Source organism: Cibotium barometz, chromosome 65 (assembly GCF_041138505.1).
Source record: "Cibotium barometz isolate CiBa-2024 chromosome 65, ASM4113850v1, whole genome shotgun sequence".
Classification (NCBI taxonomy): Eukaryota; Viridiplantae; Streptophyta; class Polypodiopsida; order Cyatheales; family Cibotiaceae; genus Cibotium; species Cibotium barometz.
This window is the reverse complement of record NC_141110.1, coordinates 22,587,903-22,605,525: the sequence shown is the minus strand read 5'-3', so window position 1 is coordinate 22,605,525 and position 17,623 is coordinate 22,587,903. Positions and strand designations below refer to the sequence as shown.

Below are 17,623 nucleotides of genomic sequence, written 5' to 3'. Positions count from 1 at the left end.
TCAAAAAGCTCTTAAGCTTTATTTTTAGAGTTGTCTTTTTGAAAAGTAAGCTTTAATATATTTAAATATAGATGGGTGGTATGATGGGCCATAAGATGGGTGGTACGATGGGCACATGATGGGTGGTACGATGGGCCACACTTATCCAGGGGAGATTGAACCCAATAAGGTTCATGCTTTTAATTTGTTTTTCAATGGTTTGCTCTAATTTTTGTGTTTGAGAAAAAGAATTCTTCTCTAAGTGTCATATAGGTCTTGACATTCTTCTTCTTGCAATCATATAAACAACTTCATGTCTATTGAACACCTTGAGGAAATTACCCCAAATATGTGAGATAGCCTCGAAGGTGACTTTTTTAGTGACAACAAACTTGAAGTGCATAAACATAAGTGCATTGAAAGTGACTTTTTTGGTGATTGCAAATTCAAAGTGTATATCTCATTAGCCACCCATGCATTTTACTAGTAGTAATAGTTCTAAAATTCATATCGATTAAGTATTTTGCCATGCAAAAGTGGGGCCAAATTTATGCCACAAGATAGATTATTATTATTTATGTATGTGTCGATGTGGAAGGGGGGAGGGAGGGAGGTGTGTGAAGGAAACCAAGGGTAGCTTCCTATATTGTCATAACAACTTGTAAGAGCATCCAAGGTGGCCTCTACAAAAACAAGTAAATTGTGCCCAAGCATATTCAGTTGTTAGAATAGTCGTGAAAACACTTTTTGGTTCATAAGGCTTTGAAGGTCTATTAAAAAAGAGAGTTCTAAGTTCTTAGTGTTGTGCGATTCTTGAGTGGATGTAAGTATTGGATATAAATGCTCCACCCTCATGTTGTATTGTCTAGGCACACGCCTAGCTCATGTTTGTAAGACCTCCATTATGAGGAGTAGCCGTGGTTGAGTAATGCGGTTGCCCGACATCCTCGTATATCATTTGAGATGGTGGCCTAAGAGTCCAGATGGTTTAGAGAGAGATAGTTCGAATATTAGATTTAGCACATTGTGAAATAGGCATTGGACTGCTATCCCATATAGTCCACCCATGGAATAAGCAGACTTTACTCTTGGACACCCTGTTTTGACATTAAACCTGGATGGTGCTGTGGGAGGTGGAGAAATTGCGTAGTGTCGTTTATATCATCTTTGTGGGCTGAGTCCTATAATGCGAAAAGTGGCACTGACTATGACCCCACGGACCTAAGCGATCATGTCATGGCAATCGCCCCACATATACACGTTAGGCCGGCCCCTTCTCTATACATTTCATTAGTCATCTATGAGTGTACTCCCTAGCTTCTAATAGCATACAACCTTTGTCTTAGTAGTTATGGATCAGTTCCTTTTAGGGGAGCACACAGGTATGAGGATTTACCACCATCAGTAATACATTATTCTTCTTCTCTATCTCTATTATTGTATAATTTAAGTTTAAAAGTTTTGTGATGTGAAAGATCATACTTTTTGCTAGTGTTCTTTAGTATACATCACATGTTGTATCCTCTTACAATAATGCCCTAGTGTGAACAGGATCTAAAAAATGTGCCTCATCTTAGAGTGGAAAGGAAGAATACCAAGTGTAGGTATGAGTTTCTTGTTGCCCTCAACAAGGAGTCCATTTTTGGGTATTGTGATTCTCTCTTTCCTTACAAGTTATACCTATGCAAGTATGGGCTCCGTTATTTCTCTCTCTTTCTGCTAAAACCATTTCGCCCGACGCACGCACATCCATAATACCAGAATTCCAGCGATTCTTCCGGATTTGGATAAAGGCTAAGGCTAAGGCTAGTTTGCAGGTTGCTTTTGTCGGTGTGTGGCCTTTTGTTCTGTGCAAGGCCTTATAAGCAATCAAAGGAAGCAAACCTCTTTTCTCTCTCTCTCTCTCTCTCTCTCTGTCCCCCCCCCCCCCCACACACACACACACACTCACACATTTGTTTATGCGACCATGGATGCAGCCGGGTGGAGCTTTTCCTTCATGATTTCGATTAATTTTTGCCTGCTTTAAGGGAGCATATGGATGGGCAGCATGCTGAAAGGAAAGAGTTTTGTGGAGACTCTGATGAGGGAGAATTCTCTCAAGGGCCTCTTCGGAGTGAGGAAAGAGGACACCGTGGCAGACCTGCAGGAGGAGGAAGAGATCGCGGCAACGGCAGAGGGCAGCCCCTCCGCCCGTTCCAGGAAGTGGGTCCGGGAGCTCTCCTCTCTCGCCAACGTTGTTGCTGCCCGTTGCGCCAGGTAAACGCTCTCATCAGTTTATGCCCCCTGAGGTGGGCGTTGCTTTGCAATCAGCCCCCTTTTACCTCTAATTTGCTCAGGTTGGCTTTGTTAGCACGAGTAAATAATCAACACATTTTTCAGCTCTGTTGAGCTTGCTTGTTATGAGTACTTCAGCCCAACTTTGCCTTTACCTCGCATTTTTGTGGGTTTTTTTTGCTTACTGCTTTGTTTTAAGTGGAAGAACTCTCTTATATCATGGGTTTTGCTTATTGATGGGTATTTTGTAAAAAGGATGTGGGTTCTGCTCCTACCTTTTTATATTGCTCATTGATGAGATTCTTCTCTGCTTTAAGGTGCATGTGGACTACTTTGCTTCATTCTTGGAGTTTCTAATTGAGGTTGTGGGCTTTACTTATCTGTGGATTTCTTCTTCAAGGGTGCTTTGAGATAGGACTAGTTTGGATTCTTTTTATCATGCTGATCTTAATAGTAAGATGTAGCTTTTACATATTGATGGGTTTCTTTCTCCTTTAAGGATTAGGGTTGGTGATTATTAATGGGATTCTTTTATGCTTGAATACAAGGTAGTTTTTTTGCATATACAAGTTTCTTGTTTCTTACAGCTGAGAGATGGGCCTTGCTCATTATTGGGTTTCTTCTTTCCTCTAACTGGGGAGTGGGTCTTCTTGCTCATTGATGGGTTTCTTGTTTGCTACAGTTGGAGATGGGGCTTGCCCATCTATGGGTTTCTTTCTTTCCTCTACTTAGCGAGTGGATCTTGCTCATTGATGGGTTTCTTTATTTCCTCTAATGTAGCTCTTGCTCATTGATGGGTTTTTTTCTTTCCTCTAAGTAGGATGTGGGTCATGCTGATTGATGGGTTTCTTCTTTTCGCTTAGTAGAAAAGTGCAGTTTACCCATTGATGGGTTTCTTCTTTGGATGTAGGTTCATGTGATTGACAAGTTCCTTCTTTGCATGTGGGTTTCACTGATTGATGGGGTTTTTTCTTTCTAGGGTTTTGCTTGTTGATAAGTTTCATCTTTCCTTTCAAGTAGGAGGTGGGGTTAATGGGTTTCATCTGGGATGCGAAATTTTCTTGTTGATGAATTTCTGTTTTAAATATTTTTTTTGAGCAGGGTGTGGTAACTGATCAAGCAGGATAGTTGAATCTGATCTTAAGCTTTAATGTGTTAAATATTTTTTCAGGATCTTATTGTTGTCTGTTGAAGAGCTGCAACAACAGTTTGATGATGAAGTCTCTGAGTCCTCAAAAGCTCCAGCAAAGTATTCTCGGAATTTGTTGGAGTATTGCTGCTTCAGAGCTCTGGCAGTTAAAACCCATGTGACGGATTACTTGTCTGATAAGGAGTTCCGACGGCTTACTTTTGAGATGATGCTTGCCTGGGAAACCCCTGGTGCAGCAGATAAGCCTATATTAAAGGTGAGCAGTCCTCTTCTAGATAAGATGTGAATTTAAAATCTATAGTAAATCTATTCCAATGCACGTGAAAGTTCACAAAGCACTAGCTGCAATGTATGCCAGGTTGACACCGAAAGGGCGGTGGGAAAGGAAGCATTTGTGCGGTTGGGGCCTGCTATTGCAGGTGTGGCAGACCCCGTAACTGTTCACAGTCAATTTGATGCGTTGACTGCTGCAAGTGCAGGGAGGCTGCAGTTTTCAGTATATGATAAGTATCTGGGAGAACTGGACAAGTGAGACATTGTCCTTTATAGAATGGAGTTTTTGCATCATCATTGCTTATAGTATGAGTAACTTCTGGCCTGATTAGTGCATGTGTCAGTTGTGTGTATATGTGTGTATGGTGTTCTGAGCACGTATAGGTGTTGTTCTCTTCAGGGCATGCTAATGCTGAGTTTTTTGTATGGTCTTCATGTATAGGACCATCAAGGCCATGAAGAGTCAATGCTCGTCACCTCACCTATCAAAGTTCCAGATGGTAAAAGGTGAGAATGTAATCGAACTTGAGGGAACCGTGACAACACAACCGGTTCTTCAGCATGCGGGCGTATCGACTTGGCCTGGTAAATGTCATGGAGAGACTAAGAAGCTTTCATGTTTATAATGTTATCCATATCTTGTAGGAAGACAATCATATCTTATAAAGGACTTTATTATCAATGCTTCCATTTATAGGGGTGTCTTTTATGCAGGGCGGTTAACACTCACAGATCATGCTTTATACTTTGAATCTATTGGAGTGGTGTCATATGATAAGGCAAAAAAGTTTGATCTAGCTGGCAATTCACGGCAAATCGTGAAACCTGAGCTGACGGGGCCGTGGGGTGCACGGCTATTTGACAAGGCTATACTATGCAAGTCAACTGCTACGTAAGTTGTTATTTATGTACACTATCTTGTACGTTCTTTAAACCTTTCTATTCAATTTTTTTGATACAAGAGTTTGCTTTTTTGGATGCTTTTGGGCTTACAGCTGGCTGGTTTTGCAGCCCTGAACCACTCATATTTGAGTTTCCAGAGTTCACAGGTCATGCTCGCCGTGACTATTGGCTTGCTATTGTGCGAGAGCTTATCTGTGCACACCAGTTTACAAGAAAATATCAGCTGGAAGAGATGGGTAAGGCCGAGGCTTTATCGAGAGCAATATTAGGCATTGCACGCCTCCGAGCCACACGAGAAGTTAACCATGGTTTACCCGTTAAACCAGAGTCCCTTCTCACGTTCTTAACTGGTGAGGAGCTACCAGGTGGAGACCTCATCATGGAGGCTGTGGCACGGACTCTCCAGACAGGAGAGAATGTGAGCAATGGAGCCAACGGAAATTTTGAAAAGAGCCGATTGTACGCTAGATCAGCAGCTGCAACTTTAACTAGTTTGGGTGCCTCTACCTCAAAGAGGCCGGGCAATGTGGAAGATGCAGCACTTCCTGTGGGAGAGTTTTTGATTGGTGACTTGAATCCTGTCGAGAAAGCAGTCATGCAATCGCGTGACAATTCAAAACGGGTGGAACTTGCACAGTCCACGATTGATGGGGTGAAAGTTGATGGCATTGAGATGAACATGGCAGTCATGAAGGTCTCTTCTCTCTCCTAAAAGAGACTCAGAAGTTTTTTGCCAATGATTATGTATTTAGCTTGCACTTCAGCATCAAATTGAGCTTGAAATTCTTTTCTGCAGGAGCTTATGTTACCCCTCAGTGCTATCTTGGAGTGGATCAAAGCATTACAAACTTGGAATGAGCCGTTCAAAACGACGACTTTCCTTATAATCTGTTCGTATATCGTGTTCAAGTATGGAGCTTCAACCAATTGTTTGATGTGTACTCTGGGCTACTTAGAGCTAAAATATGTGATATGTAATGCAAGTGTTTGTTCTGTAATCAGATGCTATTACAAGTGTTTATGTTGTAACTATTTATCTACGCAATGATGCTTTTTAGTAGGCCTTGTTTTTTTGGTAGATGTGAGCTTTTTCCCTTTGGTGTTCTGATCCTGTTTATGGATTTGCAGGAATCTCCTTGGATACGTTATCCCTGTCTGCCTTTTGTGCTTGGCGGGCTTCATGCTTTGGTTCAGACAAGGTCAAGATAGCAACTCAGGCGAGCTCAAAGTCACATCCCCTGCAAGCCAGAGCACTGTGGAGCAGCTACTTGCACTACAGCAAGGGCTAACTGAATTGAAAGATTTATTACAGGCTGGCAATATTTTCCTCTTAAAACTTCGTGCTATCTTGTTCTCAACACTTCCTCAGGTAAATTTGGAATTAGAAAACTTTTTTGAACCCTAAAGAGTTAGGGTAGCTGAACTCTATGCGAAGCTTGTTTAATACCAGAAATTAGCCATGCCCATCCTTTCTTTTGTCATTCAAATGGGTATCCCTATCTCACTTCACAGAAAACATCAGGAGGTTACGGCGTAGAAATACTTAAAGTAATTTTTATTAACTTGGCTGGATTGACAAATGTCCACTGGGCAGCATCTCCGCTTTGAATGGCAGAAGCTCATTTGCCAAAAAGAGTTGTCTGCCTGGTTTTGACTTCACATGGTCCATGGACAGCTGAAGTCATTTGGTGTCCTCCTTGTGAAAGAGGAGGATACCTCCACAAGGCCATCAGTATCACCTCTGGAGATGCTTCGTGAGTGCCTTCAACTGTCCGCAGACAGCTGAGACTTCCCGTAATACTACGTAACTTCATGACCAAACACGTAACACGAGGTGGGTGATTTCGACTTGCAATAAGTTCACTGAGATGGAACTTAGAGCTACAAGGATAGCGACTTGACGAGGCTGTTGGCTAAAAAAGAGATCCCCTCGGAGATGGAGGCCTGGTGGCAGGAATCTAAAAGGCTGTTTTAGAAGTGGGTAGATGTTAGGGTGCTAGGATGGAGCATGTGCAAAGAGAGAAATGATGTTCAATGTTGTAATAGAACCACCCAAGTACATGCTCTTATAGGCATCAAGTCTTATCTTTTGACTGAAACTAAATAAGGGCTGATCACACCCAAAGAGGGTGTTCACACCAACTAGCTCCGAAATACCCAACAAACCCCCTTCGGAGTGAATGTTGGAGCATTACAAAAGAAAATACCAAAAAATTAATCAAATTTTGGGGGACTTCCTGTCAGAATACGCAGCGGAGATGATGACCAGATCTGGGAACACGAGCAAAATGCAGTGCAGACAATCAAAGCACAAGAGAGGGAGAGATAGAGGCGTGTAACTTTGCTCTATATACACAAGAAGATCCCGAGAAATGATACAAAAAATGACAAGGGGCTGGGGGCCTATTTATATGGCCCCCCACCAGCAGTCGGCCTGCTGTAGGGCAGCCGACTGGACACAAGAAACCTCCACGACTGAAAAATCACAGTCGGCCAGCAGCAGAGTGGGTCGGCCAGCATCAGAGAAGTCCCACGACTCATGCAGTGCAGTCGGCCACTTCCAGAATCTCCACAGATGCAGTCGGCCAGGTTCAAGGTGCTCCTGCCACTACTAGACTGCCTCCCATGCCACAGAAAAATAGGGAAAAAATGGAAAAAATACGGAGAGTGGGGAAAAATGAGAAAACTAATCTGGAGGTAGTCCAAATAAATAAAGCATATACACCAACACATGAGGCTCCTCAAGGGCCTTACAATGGTTCACCAAGTCTTTGAACTCCTGGAAATAGTTGTCCAGGCTCTTCTTTCCCATATCCAATTTGAACAACTTAACGAAAGTTTTCAATTTTGTTGATCGAGACAAACTGTTGCTTAAACACTTACTGAAAATCAGCCCATGTTGTCGGCTTTTCACGAAGGTCCTTCCACCAGGCAAGCACCTTATGCTGAAGCATAATTTGAATCTGACTAATATGTTGAGCATCAGTGTATCTGTAGGTCCACTTCGCAAGCTAGCTATCCAAGTAAAGCTCCTCACACTCTTTCTTCTCACCGGAAAACGATTCTGGATGAAAAGGCACTTGCAGAGGAGGAGGATTACTAGCTGAAGCTTGGGGAGCCTGGGAGCGTAGCTCCGTGAGTTGTCGTTGTAGATCAAGCACAGTGGCATACAAAGTATCCACTTGTGGGGATGTAGGAGGTTGAGGAATAGGAGAAGGTTGTGTCGAAGGTAGAGGACGTTGTACATAACCCGTATACTGAGAATACGGAGTAGCAAACTATGAAAAAGCATGTAAAAAATAGGGATCCACACCTGTTTGTAAAGCGGGTATAGGTTGTCCCACATAGTGAGGGAACACTTGTGGTATACTAGGTTGAATGTTATCACCACCCTGCGTAGGAGCAATAGATATTGTAGTTACCTCAAGTTGAGTTGTTGCAGGAGAGGCTGAGAAAGGTCCAGACACCCCCACAGATGGAACCAAGGTATCCATGTATTCAGCCATGAATCTGTCCAGAAAGTAAAGAGAGTAAAGGTTTGAGGTGGTGGTGTAAACTTTTGTAAACAGGTGAGGACAGAAGTGATGCACAAGAAGGAAACCAAGAGCAGGCAGTTCAGGGTGTCAAAAAGCACAAATTCTGGTCGACTACAAAATTCTGTGTGCATAAGTGACCAAACACCCAAAAAAGCATACTTGATGCCAAAAAAAGCATCTCAGATATGCGCCCACCAGAAAAGCTCCAAATCGACCTGTTTTTTTTTGGCAAAAAGCACCGTGTGCTTTTTTACACACACCACGCACCTACCAGCCATATATAGAGTACTCGGCCCTTGCTGATATGCACCCATATTCTGGCCATCCAGCCCAGTTATGGGGCGTCCCCCTTCACACCCGGGCATGCCCACTCATGGGTACCACGGCCACACATGGGCAGTCACACAGGACAGCCTGAATCGGCTCACAGCAGTGCTTTTCCCCTCACTGTGCTCTGGGCAGTGCCTTCTCTACAGGTCAAAACCTCCACGCATGATCATCTCTTCACACCTCTCTTTCCTCCTGTATCATGGGACCAGCAGGGCTGTTCACAGCGGCTCTAGATCAACCTCAAATCTACGCATACCCCTCGCAGTGTCACCAGCCTGGACATTTCCCAGTATGAAAGGGGTGTGGTGGACTTCAGGATGTCTAAATATTTGGAAAGTACAAGCTTTGGGAATGGGGGATTATCCTAGAATACAAAGGACCACACTCCTAAAATTTAGGAGAGTTGCTATTTTTGGCCCGACTCCGATGGAAATTCTGTTCGTGTCATTACATCTGGAATTGAGCAGATACCAAGAGTTGGCAAAGTGCCTATGACAGAATGTCTACGAGTTGGGATATTTTTAGAGATAAAGTTTATGGAAGGACCCATCTCTTAGATTGGGACATGTGGCAAGAAAGTGGACCAAAGTGAGACAAGTGGCTTGACACTTGTTATAAAGTGGATCAAAGTGAGACAAGTGGCCTCACATTTGTCACTTCAGCTATTGTGTGGCTCTCCACTTGTCATTGTAGCCTTCTCTTGCCATTTTAGCTCATGGGAGGCCCAAATCTATAAATTGGATTCTCGGAAAAAAAAAAAATTCTCAGTAAAAATCTATAAATTGGAGTCCTCTCTCTTCATTAATAGAGGCTCTCTTGTTGCACACTAGCCTCTACCACCGTTACAGGTTGCCCTAATGATGGCTACTCTCCTTCTCTCTCTCTTGAAGGCTGCCCATGAAGAATACCGGTTGTTGGGGACTGTTTTGGAGGCTTCCATCGCGAAGAAATACTGAAGGCAAGGGTATTTAATCATTTATTATGATTTCTAGTCATTGTACTTGTTGTACTAGCCTTTGTATCTGTTGTACTAGCCATTGCATTGGCTATACCAGTCCTTGTACTTGTTGTACCATCCATTGTATCGATTTTACCAGCTTTTGTACTTGCTGTACCAGCCATTGTACCTACTATACTAGTCACTGTACATGCTGTACCAGCATTTGTACTTATTGTACCAACCACCGTACCGATTGTAGCAGCCATTGTACCTGTTGTACCAGCCACTGTATTGGCTGTACCAGCCATTGTACCTGTTGTACCAGTAACCAGCTGAATGGAGAGTTGTACTTGTTGTACCAGCTCTATTGCATGAAGACCCGTGGTTTTTGGGAAAGAATCAGTACCCACACGGAGGTATATGGATTATATTGTTGGCTCGGCATTTCTATAGCCTATGTTCCGGCTTGGTAGCCTCGTGTTGGGTTGTGTTATGGCATTTGTATATGGATAATCCGGCATCTCCTGCGGGGAGAGTAAGGCCCTCAAAGCTTGTACATGATATTATTCTCCTTGGGTAATAAAATACTCCAAGGGGGGGGGGTCGCGGCCCATTCCGGCCTCTATGCGGTGTCACACGTGCAAGCTCCATTTTCAGCATTTGTGGATGTTTTGTCCAACTTTATGTTTTATGCAAAGTGATGATGGATATGTGTTAAGGCTGTTGCCTTGTTTAAGTGTTTTAATATGCATTGATGGTATGAACAAGTGTGTTAAAGACCCTAGTTCCCCGGGCACCCGCTGCGAGTTACATTGGTATTAGAGCATAGACTTCCTTGGAAGCGGAGGCTTACTTTTATCAATAAGGAAGAGAAAAGACCACAAGTGGGGACCACACTTACCATCATTGCTATTAAGCATGGCCAGCCACTTCAGAGCCTATGAAGCAAGAGCATGAGTAGTAGACAGCTCCTTGATCTAAGGATTTATGAATTCACAAAATTTTATCTTGGAAGTGTGGAGTTTCCATATGGATATTGTGGATTATATTATCAAGCTTACAGGCAAGCTATATGGAGATATATCTCAGGATATCTTAAGGATATGGTGACGAGATATTTCTTTTGGCTTCATGACCAACGTGGCAAAGAAAAGCTAAGTATACTTTGAGTTTGCAAAGTTGGTGCTTTTGCTATTTACTATGAAGCGTTTTTGATGTTCGCTAACCCTTGTATAGCTATGCAAGGAGAAAGGTGTTGTTGTTTGCCTTGAGATGGTTTCAGGGAAACATTGTTTACGGCTCCCTTTAATGGGATGAATTCTTTTCATGGCTCCCTTTATTGGGATGGATTATATCTATGGAGATTTCTTTCTTGGACGAGATTTATATAGATATTGGGCTTCACAAGCAATTTCTATGGACGAATCTGTCCGAGTTTATAAAGAAGAAATCTTTGGATATCTCATGGATATGATGCTTTTATGGATAAAGTCCATCTCTACTCCAAGGTGTGTGGTTAGCACGGAGTATGTGGTAAGAGTTATGGTATACAAGGATTATGGTATACAGGTCTGGATTCTTGGACTTCTTTTCTAGGGATTTGGATCCATCCTCAAGTTTATGGATTATGTTTATGACTCCCTTTTATTGGGATGGATTATTCTTTTTGGCTCCCTTTATTTTGGATGCATTGGACTTATGAAACTCATGGTTCACATACCCTGTGTAGTGTTCTCTTGTCCTACGTGCTCTCTTGAAGATTGTTTCTACCATGTGTGGGTGGAACAATAGAGAGCAGATGGAAGGGAACATGGACACTTCAGAGGGTAGTGTCGAGCACAACATGCCGTGTGTAGTGTTCTCTTGTCCTACGTGCTCTCTTGAAGATTGTTTCTACCATGTGTGGGTGGAACAATAGAGAGCAGATGGAAGGGAACATGGGCACTTCAGAGGGTAGTGTCAAGCACAACATACCGTGTGTAGTATTCTCTTGTCCTACGTGCTCTCTTGAAGATTGTTTCTACCATATATGGGTGAAACAATAGAGAGCAGATGGAAGGGAACATGGGCACTTGAGAGGGTAGTGTGAGTTGGTGGCCGAAATGCCTATAAACTATGTGTAGTAGAAATGCTTATGGAACACCAGGTTATCTATGCCTGCGAGTGATTGTTTTATCTTGTTACTTGAGCCCACCTCTCATCCAAGGTGTGTGGTCAGAGTACTAACACAGAGTGCAAGTGGTAAAGTGGACATGGTGCTTGGTTGGCACGGTACTTATGTCTATGCCAAGGGTCATGTGGACTGATGTCTTGTTGGCAGGAGACTTATTTTGTCTCGCCCATTTACTTCTGGATTGTTTTGTCTCACCCATTTATTTGAGACATGGATTTATTTATCTTTATGCCATATTAGAATCACTATCTCCCCATACAAAGGCCAAGAGGTTCATTGTTCATCTAACCATGCATGTGGATTCATGTTGGGATTGTGAGAGGGCAATTCAATGAACACTCCACCATACACGTGGATTCGTGTTGCGATTGTGGAGTGAGTGTTTCATTGTTTCCACACCATGCTTGTTGATCAGAGTTGGGATTGTATGGGAGAACATGGGAACTGTTGGGATTGGGAGAAAGGATTGCCAGAACTATGGAGAACCAGCTTTTCTGTCACCATGGTTTGTGCTCTTGAATGGCACTAGTTTGTGTGCATAGCACATGTTTCTATGCGAGGCACTAGTTTCTTGTGCATGGCACTTATTTAAGTGTCTTAGCACTTGGTTCGTGATTTTCATTAGTATATGATTATCTCATTGATATGGGTGATTGAGGAGACTTATTTAGTCTCACCCATTTCTTTGGAACATGGATTCTTCAGTTATATTGGATTTTTTAGACTGTCTCGTCTCGCCCACTCGATGGGACATGATTATATCTTGAATATATGGCTTGAAGCTTAAAGTTGCGGACAACTTTTAAGAAGCTGGGGAGGATGTCACTAGCCTGGATATTTCCCAGTATGAAAGGGGTGTGGTGGACTTCAGGATGTCTAAATATTTGGAAAGTACAAGCTTTGGGAATGGGGGATTATCCTAGAATACAAAGGACCACACTCCTAAAATTTAGGAGAGTTGCTATTTTTGGCCCGACTGCGATGGAAATTCTGTTCGCATCATTACATCTGGAATTGAGCAGATACCAAGAGTTGGCAAAGTGCCTATGATAGAATGTCTACGAGTTGGGATATTTTTAGATATAAAGTTTATGGAAGGACCCATCTCTTAGATTGGGACATGTGGCAAGAAAGTGGACCAAAGTGAGACAAGTGGCCTGACACTTGTTATAAAGTGGATCAAAGTGAGACAAGTGGCCTCACACTTGTCACTTCAGCTATCGTGTGGCTCTCCACTTGTCATTGTAGCCTTCTCTTGCCATTTTAGCTCATGGGAGGCCCAAATCTATAAATTGGAGTCCTCTCTCTTCATTAATAGAGGCTCTCTTGCTGCACACTAGCCTCTACCACCGTTACAGGCTGCCCTAATGATGGCTACTCTCTTTCTCTCTCTCTTGAAGGCTGCCCATGAAGAATACCGGCTGTTGGGGACTGTTTTGGAGGCTTCCATCGCGAAGAAATACTGAAGGCAAGGGTATTTAATCATTTATTATGATTTCTAGCCATTGTATTGGCTGTACCAGTCCTTGTACTTATTGTACCACCCATTGTACCGATTGTACGAGCTTTTGTACTTGCTATACCAACCACTGTACCTGCTGTACTAGTCATTGTACATGCTGTACCAGCATTTGTACTTGCTGTACCTACTGTACCAGCCACTGTACCGACTGTACCAACCACTGTACCTACTGTACCAGCCACTGTATTGGTTGTACCCCGCTTTACCGATTGAATGGAGAGTTGTACTTGCTGTACCAGCTCTATTGCATGAAGACTCGTGGTTTTTGGGGAAGAATCAGTACCCACACGGAGGTATATGGATTATTATTTATATTGTTGGCTCGGCATTTCTACAGCCTATGTTCCGGCTTGGTAGCCTCGTGTTGGGGTATGTTATGGCATTTGTATATGGATAATCCGGCATCTCCCGTGGGGAGAGTAAGGCCCTTAAAGCTTGTACATGATATTATTCTCCTTGGGTAATAAAATACTCCAAGGGGGGATTGGCCCATTCCGGCCTCTATGCGGTGTCACACATGCAAGCTCCATTTTCAGCATTTGTGGATGTTTTGTCCAACTTTATGTTTTATGCAAAGTGATGATGGATATGTGTTAAGGTTGTGGCGATGTTTAAGTGTTTTAAATATGCATTGATGGTATCAACAAATGTGTCAAAGATCCTAGTCCCCCGGGCACCCGTCGCGAGTTACACGCAGACAGGGTGACGAGTCTGCACAAAAAACCCTGATAGTTCAGCCATGGAGAAAAAAGCTGTCGGATGAAGCCTAGAGATGCAAAAGCGCGGATACAGAACGAAGGTTTTAGGGCAAAGAATTCCCCCACGTAAAACTCAAAAAAGCACCAAAAGCACGATGCTTTTCTCTCTGCTTTTTCACATGGATATGGAGTTCTTTGCACCCATGCCACCCAGACCCTGGAAAGTGAAAAAGCAACTCGACGACTTAAGCTCCGGAAGATCCAGGTGATGGATTTTCTCCTCTCCTCCTTTCAGAGATTTCCACGCTTAATCCAAGTAGGTCTGGCTCTAATACCAATGAAAAGTCCCAACTAGATAAACCCTATGATTAAGCATAAACATGGAAACAAAAGGACATAGCATGAAGCTCACCGCCCAACCATAGAGCCATTCAGGCTCATCCCCGAGCAAGGGGAACAGGAGCATCCGAGACATGGCCCCACGTGCAAAGTCCCTGACGTCCCATACCACCAGTACACACCCATCGGATGTAAGCACGGAGTAGTCTCAAGGCCTCGAGTCCAGGTTTGAGGAGCTCTCTCTCAAAACTGACCCATCAAGTGACTTATATAGGCCTCCTATAAACCAGGAGCCAAATATAGCACATGTCTCATAAAAGCTACTAATTCCCCCACTTAAGATGCCTAACCCTGAGCTATGGTTAACCCAACTCGAGGGTCTGGGGACAGGGCCCTTGGCATTTTTCACGATTGTGACTTTATCTCTCTAACTTCTTTTGATTAGCCTTCAATCATTGAAAGGACATTAGTGAAGGGTCACACCCCGTCACATGGGTCATCACTAAAGGACACATCTCTTCAAAGAGATATCTATTGATCAAAGGACACATCTCTACGTCCAAAGGACATAACTATTCATTGAAGAGTCACACCTTTCGTCAGGGGTGTGCCTCTTCATTTGTACCTATTCATGTCCTATTTAAGAAGGCTTTGTGTCTCAAGGCAACAACACAGCTTTCCGCTCTTTGCGTCATATTTACTCAAGTATTCAAGTTATCTCTTTAATTATGTTTAAAAATATTTGATTAAGCTAAAAGATTAATAGTGGTATTAGAGCAAACAAACTCCGACTTGTAGGATGCCCACATCCAAACCCTAATCCTAAAAAAATAGAAAACCCTAACCCTAAAAATTAGCCAGCCTTAGCAAGGGTTGTATGGAAGAGCAGGACAGAATGTTCCAGCCAATTTTGGCCCCTTGCCCAATCTTGCTTGATTTGTGATTTTCCCCAAATTTGTAGTAAGCCTTCTTCACAAAAAAAAAAAAACAATGGAAGGCCGTAGATAGTTGCTAGGCAACCATTGAAGTCATCAAAGGCTTTGGGAACCTCTTCTCCCCCCTTTTCATGCATCGCTTCTTGCACACGGTGACCTCAAGGCTGAATCGTCATCATGAAGAGACGCCTCCCTTTAGGCAAAAAGCAGTGATTTCTCACTTATACCAACAGGAAAAAAATTCAGTAATGTTTATAACATAAGGCTTGTACACCTTAGCCTTATTGAACAGCCACATCAATAACAAAAGATTTAAAAAAATGACCAACCGTCACGTATGTAAACGTGGCCAGCCCAGACCAAACAAAAAACAAGAAGAAGAAAAAAAGAGTAACCTGCCCGGTAACCCAAGATCAGGTGTCGCTTGCCCGGCAAAAAATGGCTAACGAATAGCCCCCAAAAAAAAACGAGAAGACAAAAAAAAAAGAGGGGAAAAGAAGGTTTTGTGCAATAGACTGCCTGCCCGCCCTCCCCTGTCTACATATACGTTGTGATTCAACAGAACCCCTCTCCCCTCTCTGCAATTTTTGGTGCTTGCTCCTGTTGTCGTGCCATACTTGTTTCAACCCGATAGAGTGTGGTTCTCCTTCTCGATAGAGTTCGTGGCTTCTCTGGTGGCAAGTTCCCCCGCTTTTGCACATTGGTCCTTGGCTTGCACGTGTTAATGGCGTTGTTCCAACCTTCCGGCATTGCAGTCTTCATTATTTGCAGCTTCTGCTTAGCGCGTGACTCCATTCAGCCGGGCTTCTTCAAACACACACATCTTAGGTGTGATCAGCCATATACCTTGTTGTTTTTATCATTAAAAAAAACAAAATACATCACAAACAACAGCCAAAACATTGTGGCACTTTGATGTTCAAGGAATCCACAATTCATCATCATATAAGTACCACACGCTTCCGGTGTGGAAATCGGGATCTATGGTTAAAACAAATAAAAACCCCCTTTGCTCCCTCTTCATCGGTAACAACCAGTACCAGTGCTCTTGGTTCCAGTTGATCTTCCTACCTATACAGGATGGTCTCTAGCAGTCCCCCCGCTTGCAACCTGCCCTTTCCAATTCATAGTATGCATCTGCCTCACCCACCTGTTGATGGTTCTCACTAGGGTCCAAACGCTTTAGCACCCACAACCCCCAGAGCTTCAACTTGCTGAGTCTTCATCTCAGCCTACTACTATGGAGGACCAAACCCACCATAGCAGGTCGGCTCCACCCGACTGCTTTGTAGCAAGAGTCGTAACAACAACTTCAAGAGTCCATGGCCACATTGGCTTCTCAGATCCAACAATTGCAAATAGATCGCCATTCTCATGCCAGTTTCTAACAACAACTTCAAGAGTCCATGGTCACATTGGCTTCTCAGATCCAACAATTGCAAACAGATCGCCATTCTCACCAGTTTTGAACTAGTAGTCGACATTACACTGTCTTTTGCAAGCTGGAAATTAAACCCCCTGAGTCCTAATGGAGGACAACGCAATAAGCATACACTTGAACAATGGCTTTACAAACTTTGCTTGTATTTTGACTTGATGGTCCTTATCAATGCCAAGAAAATTACATTTGCTGTATAAAAATAAAATAAAATATATTTGTTGTATCCTTACTTAAGGATATTGCCTTACTTTGGTGGCAACGACGACAACATGTTGGAAAAACGGTTATGATGTGGGAAAAATTTGAGTGGGTCATTCGTAAGCAGTTCATCCCTGCCAATGCGGATTTTCAAGCCCAAACTCGTTTATGCCACTTGGATTAAATTGGTTCTCTGGCTTCATATATCTCGCAGTTCACTAATCTGATACTCGAGATTGATTCTTTGTTTCCATGGAGAAGCTTCATGCCTTCATTGAAGTTTTAAACCCCACACTTCATACCGGCGTGAAAAAGTACAACCCTGTCGACCTTGCTACCACCATTCAATACGTCGAGCGTGTTGGGGATCTGAATCCGAATTCTTAAACGGCATTTGAAGGTCGTTATGGCAGCAGTTTACATATGGCTCGTGAAGGTTATCAACAATCTTGGTCAGGCATCTTTCAATTCCGATCCAACTCTCCTTGGCAACATTCGCAGCAACCTTGCCGACAAGAAGGGTTATCTTCTTATCATTCTCAGCATTAACAATTCTTTCAACCATGTGCATCTGATCGTGGATGGGACTCTGGATGTGATCAATCTCGCACTCCTCCTCTTGCAATAGCTTTGTCTTCTCGTGAACAACAAAAGACAGGATTGTGCACAATTTGTAATGGCAACCATAGATGGTTTGAATGTCGTAAACGCCCCAATGCTCCTCAAAACCATAGTGTGGAACCTTCAACTTCAGAAGACTGCTTCCGATATTTCGAAAGAAAAACATGCAATAGCTCATGCACTTCATGTTAGTCCTAACCTTGACACATCTATGGCAAACTTTATTGAGTCACTTGATGACAACATCGAGGATTCTTCCAGCATGACTTCAGAAGAACAGCAAGATGATATTGAAAAGTCCTTCGATT

General features: G+C 43.0%; 1 protein-coding gene across 1 annotated transcript in view; it reads left to right on the top strand.

Moving 5' to 3' along the window:
- Positions 1–1,615: 1,615 nt before the first annotated feature.
- The window catches only part of LOC147603064 (uncharacterized), a 34,805-nt gene continuing 18,797 nt past the window's right edge, over positions 1,616–17,623 (top strand). The window contains exons 1-8 of the mRNA XM_086797382.1: positions 1,616–2,238; positions 3,428–3,662; positions 3,765–3,934; positions 4,122–4,264; positions 4,394–4,571; positions 4,691–5,276; positions 5,379–5,491; positions 5,711–5,951. Of these exons, the coding sequence (XP_086653508.1) occupies positions 2,021–2,238; positions 3,428–3,662; positions 3,765–3,934; positions 4,122–4,264; positions 4,394–4,571; positions 4,691–5,276; positions 5,379–5,491; positions 5,711–5,951 (1,884 nt within the window). The 5' untranslated portion in view covers positions 1,616–2,020. The remainder of the gene's footprint in view (positions 2,239–3,427; positions 3,663–3,764; positions 3,935–4,121; positions 4,265–4,393; positions 4,572–4,690; positions 5,277–5,378; positions 5,492–5,710; positions 5,952–17,623) is intronic.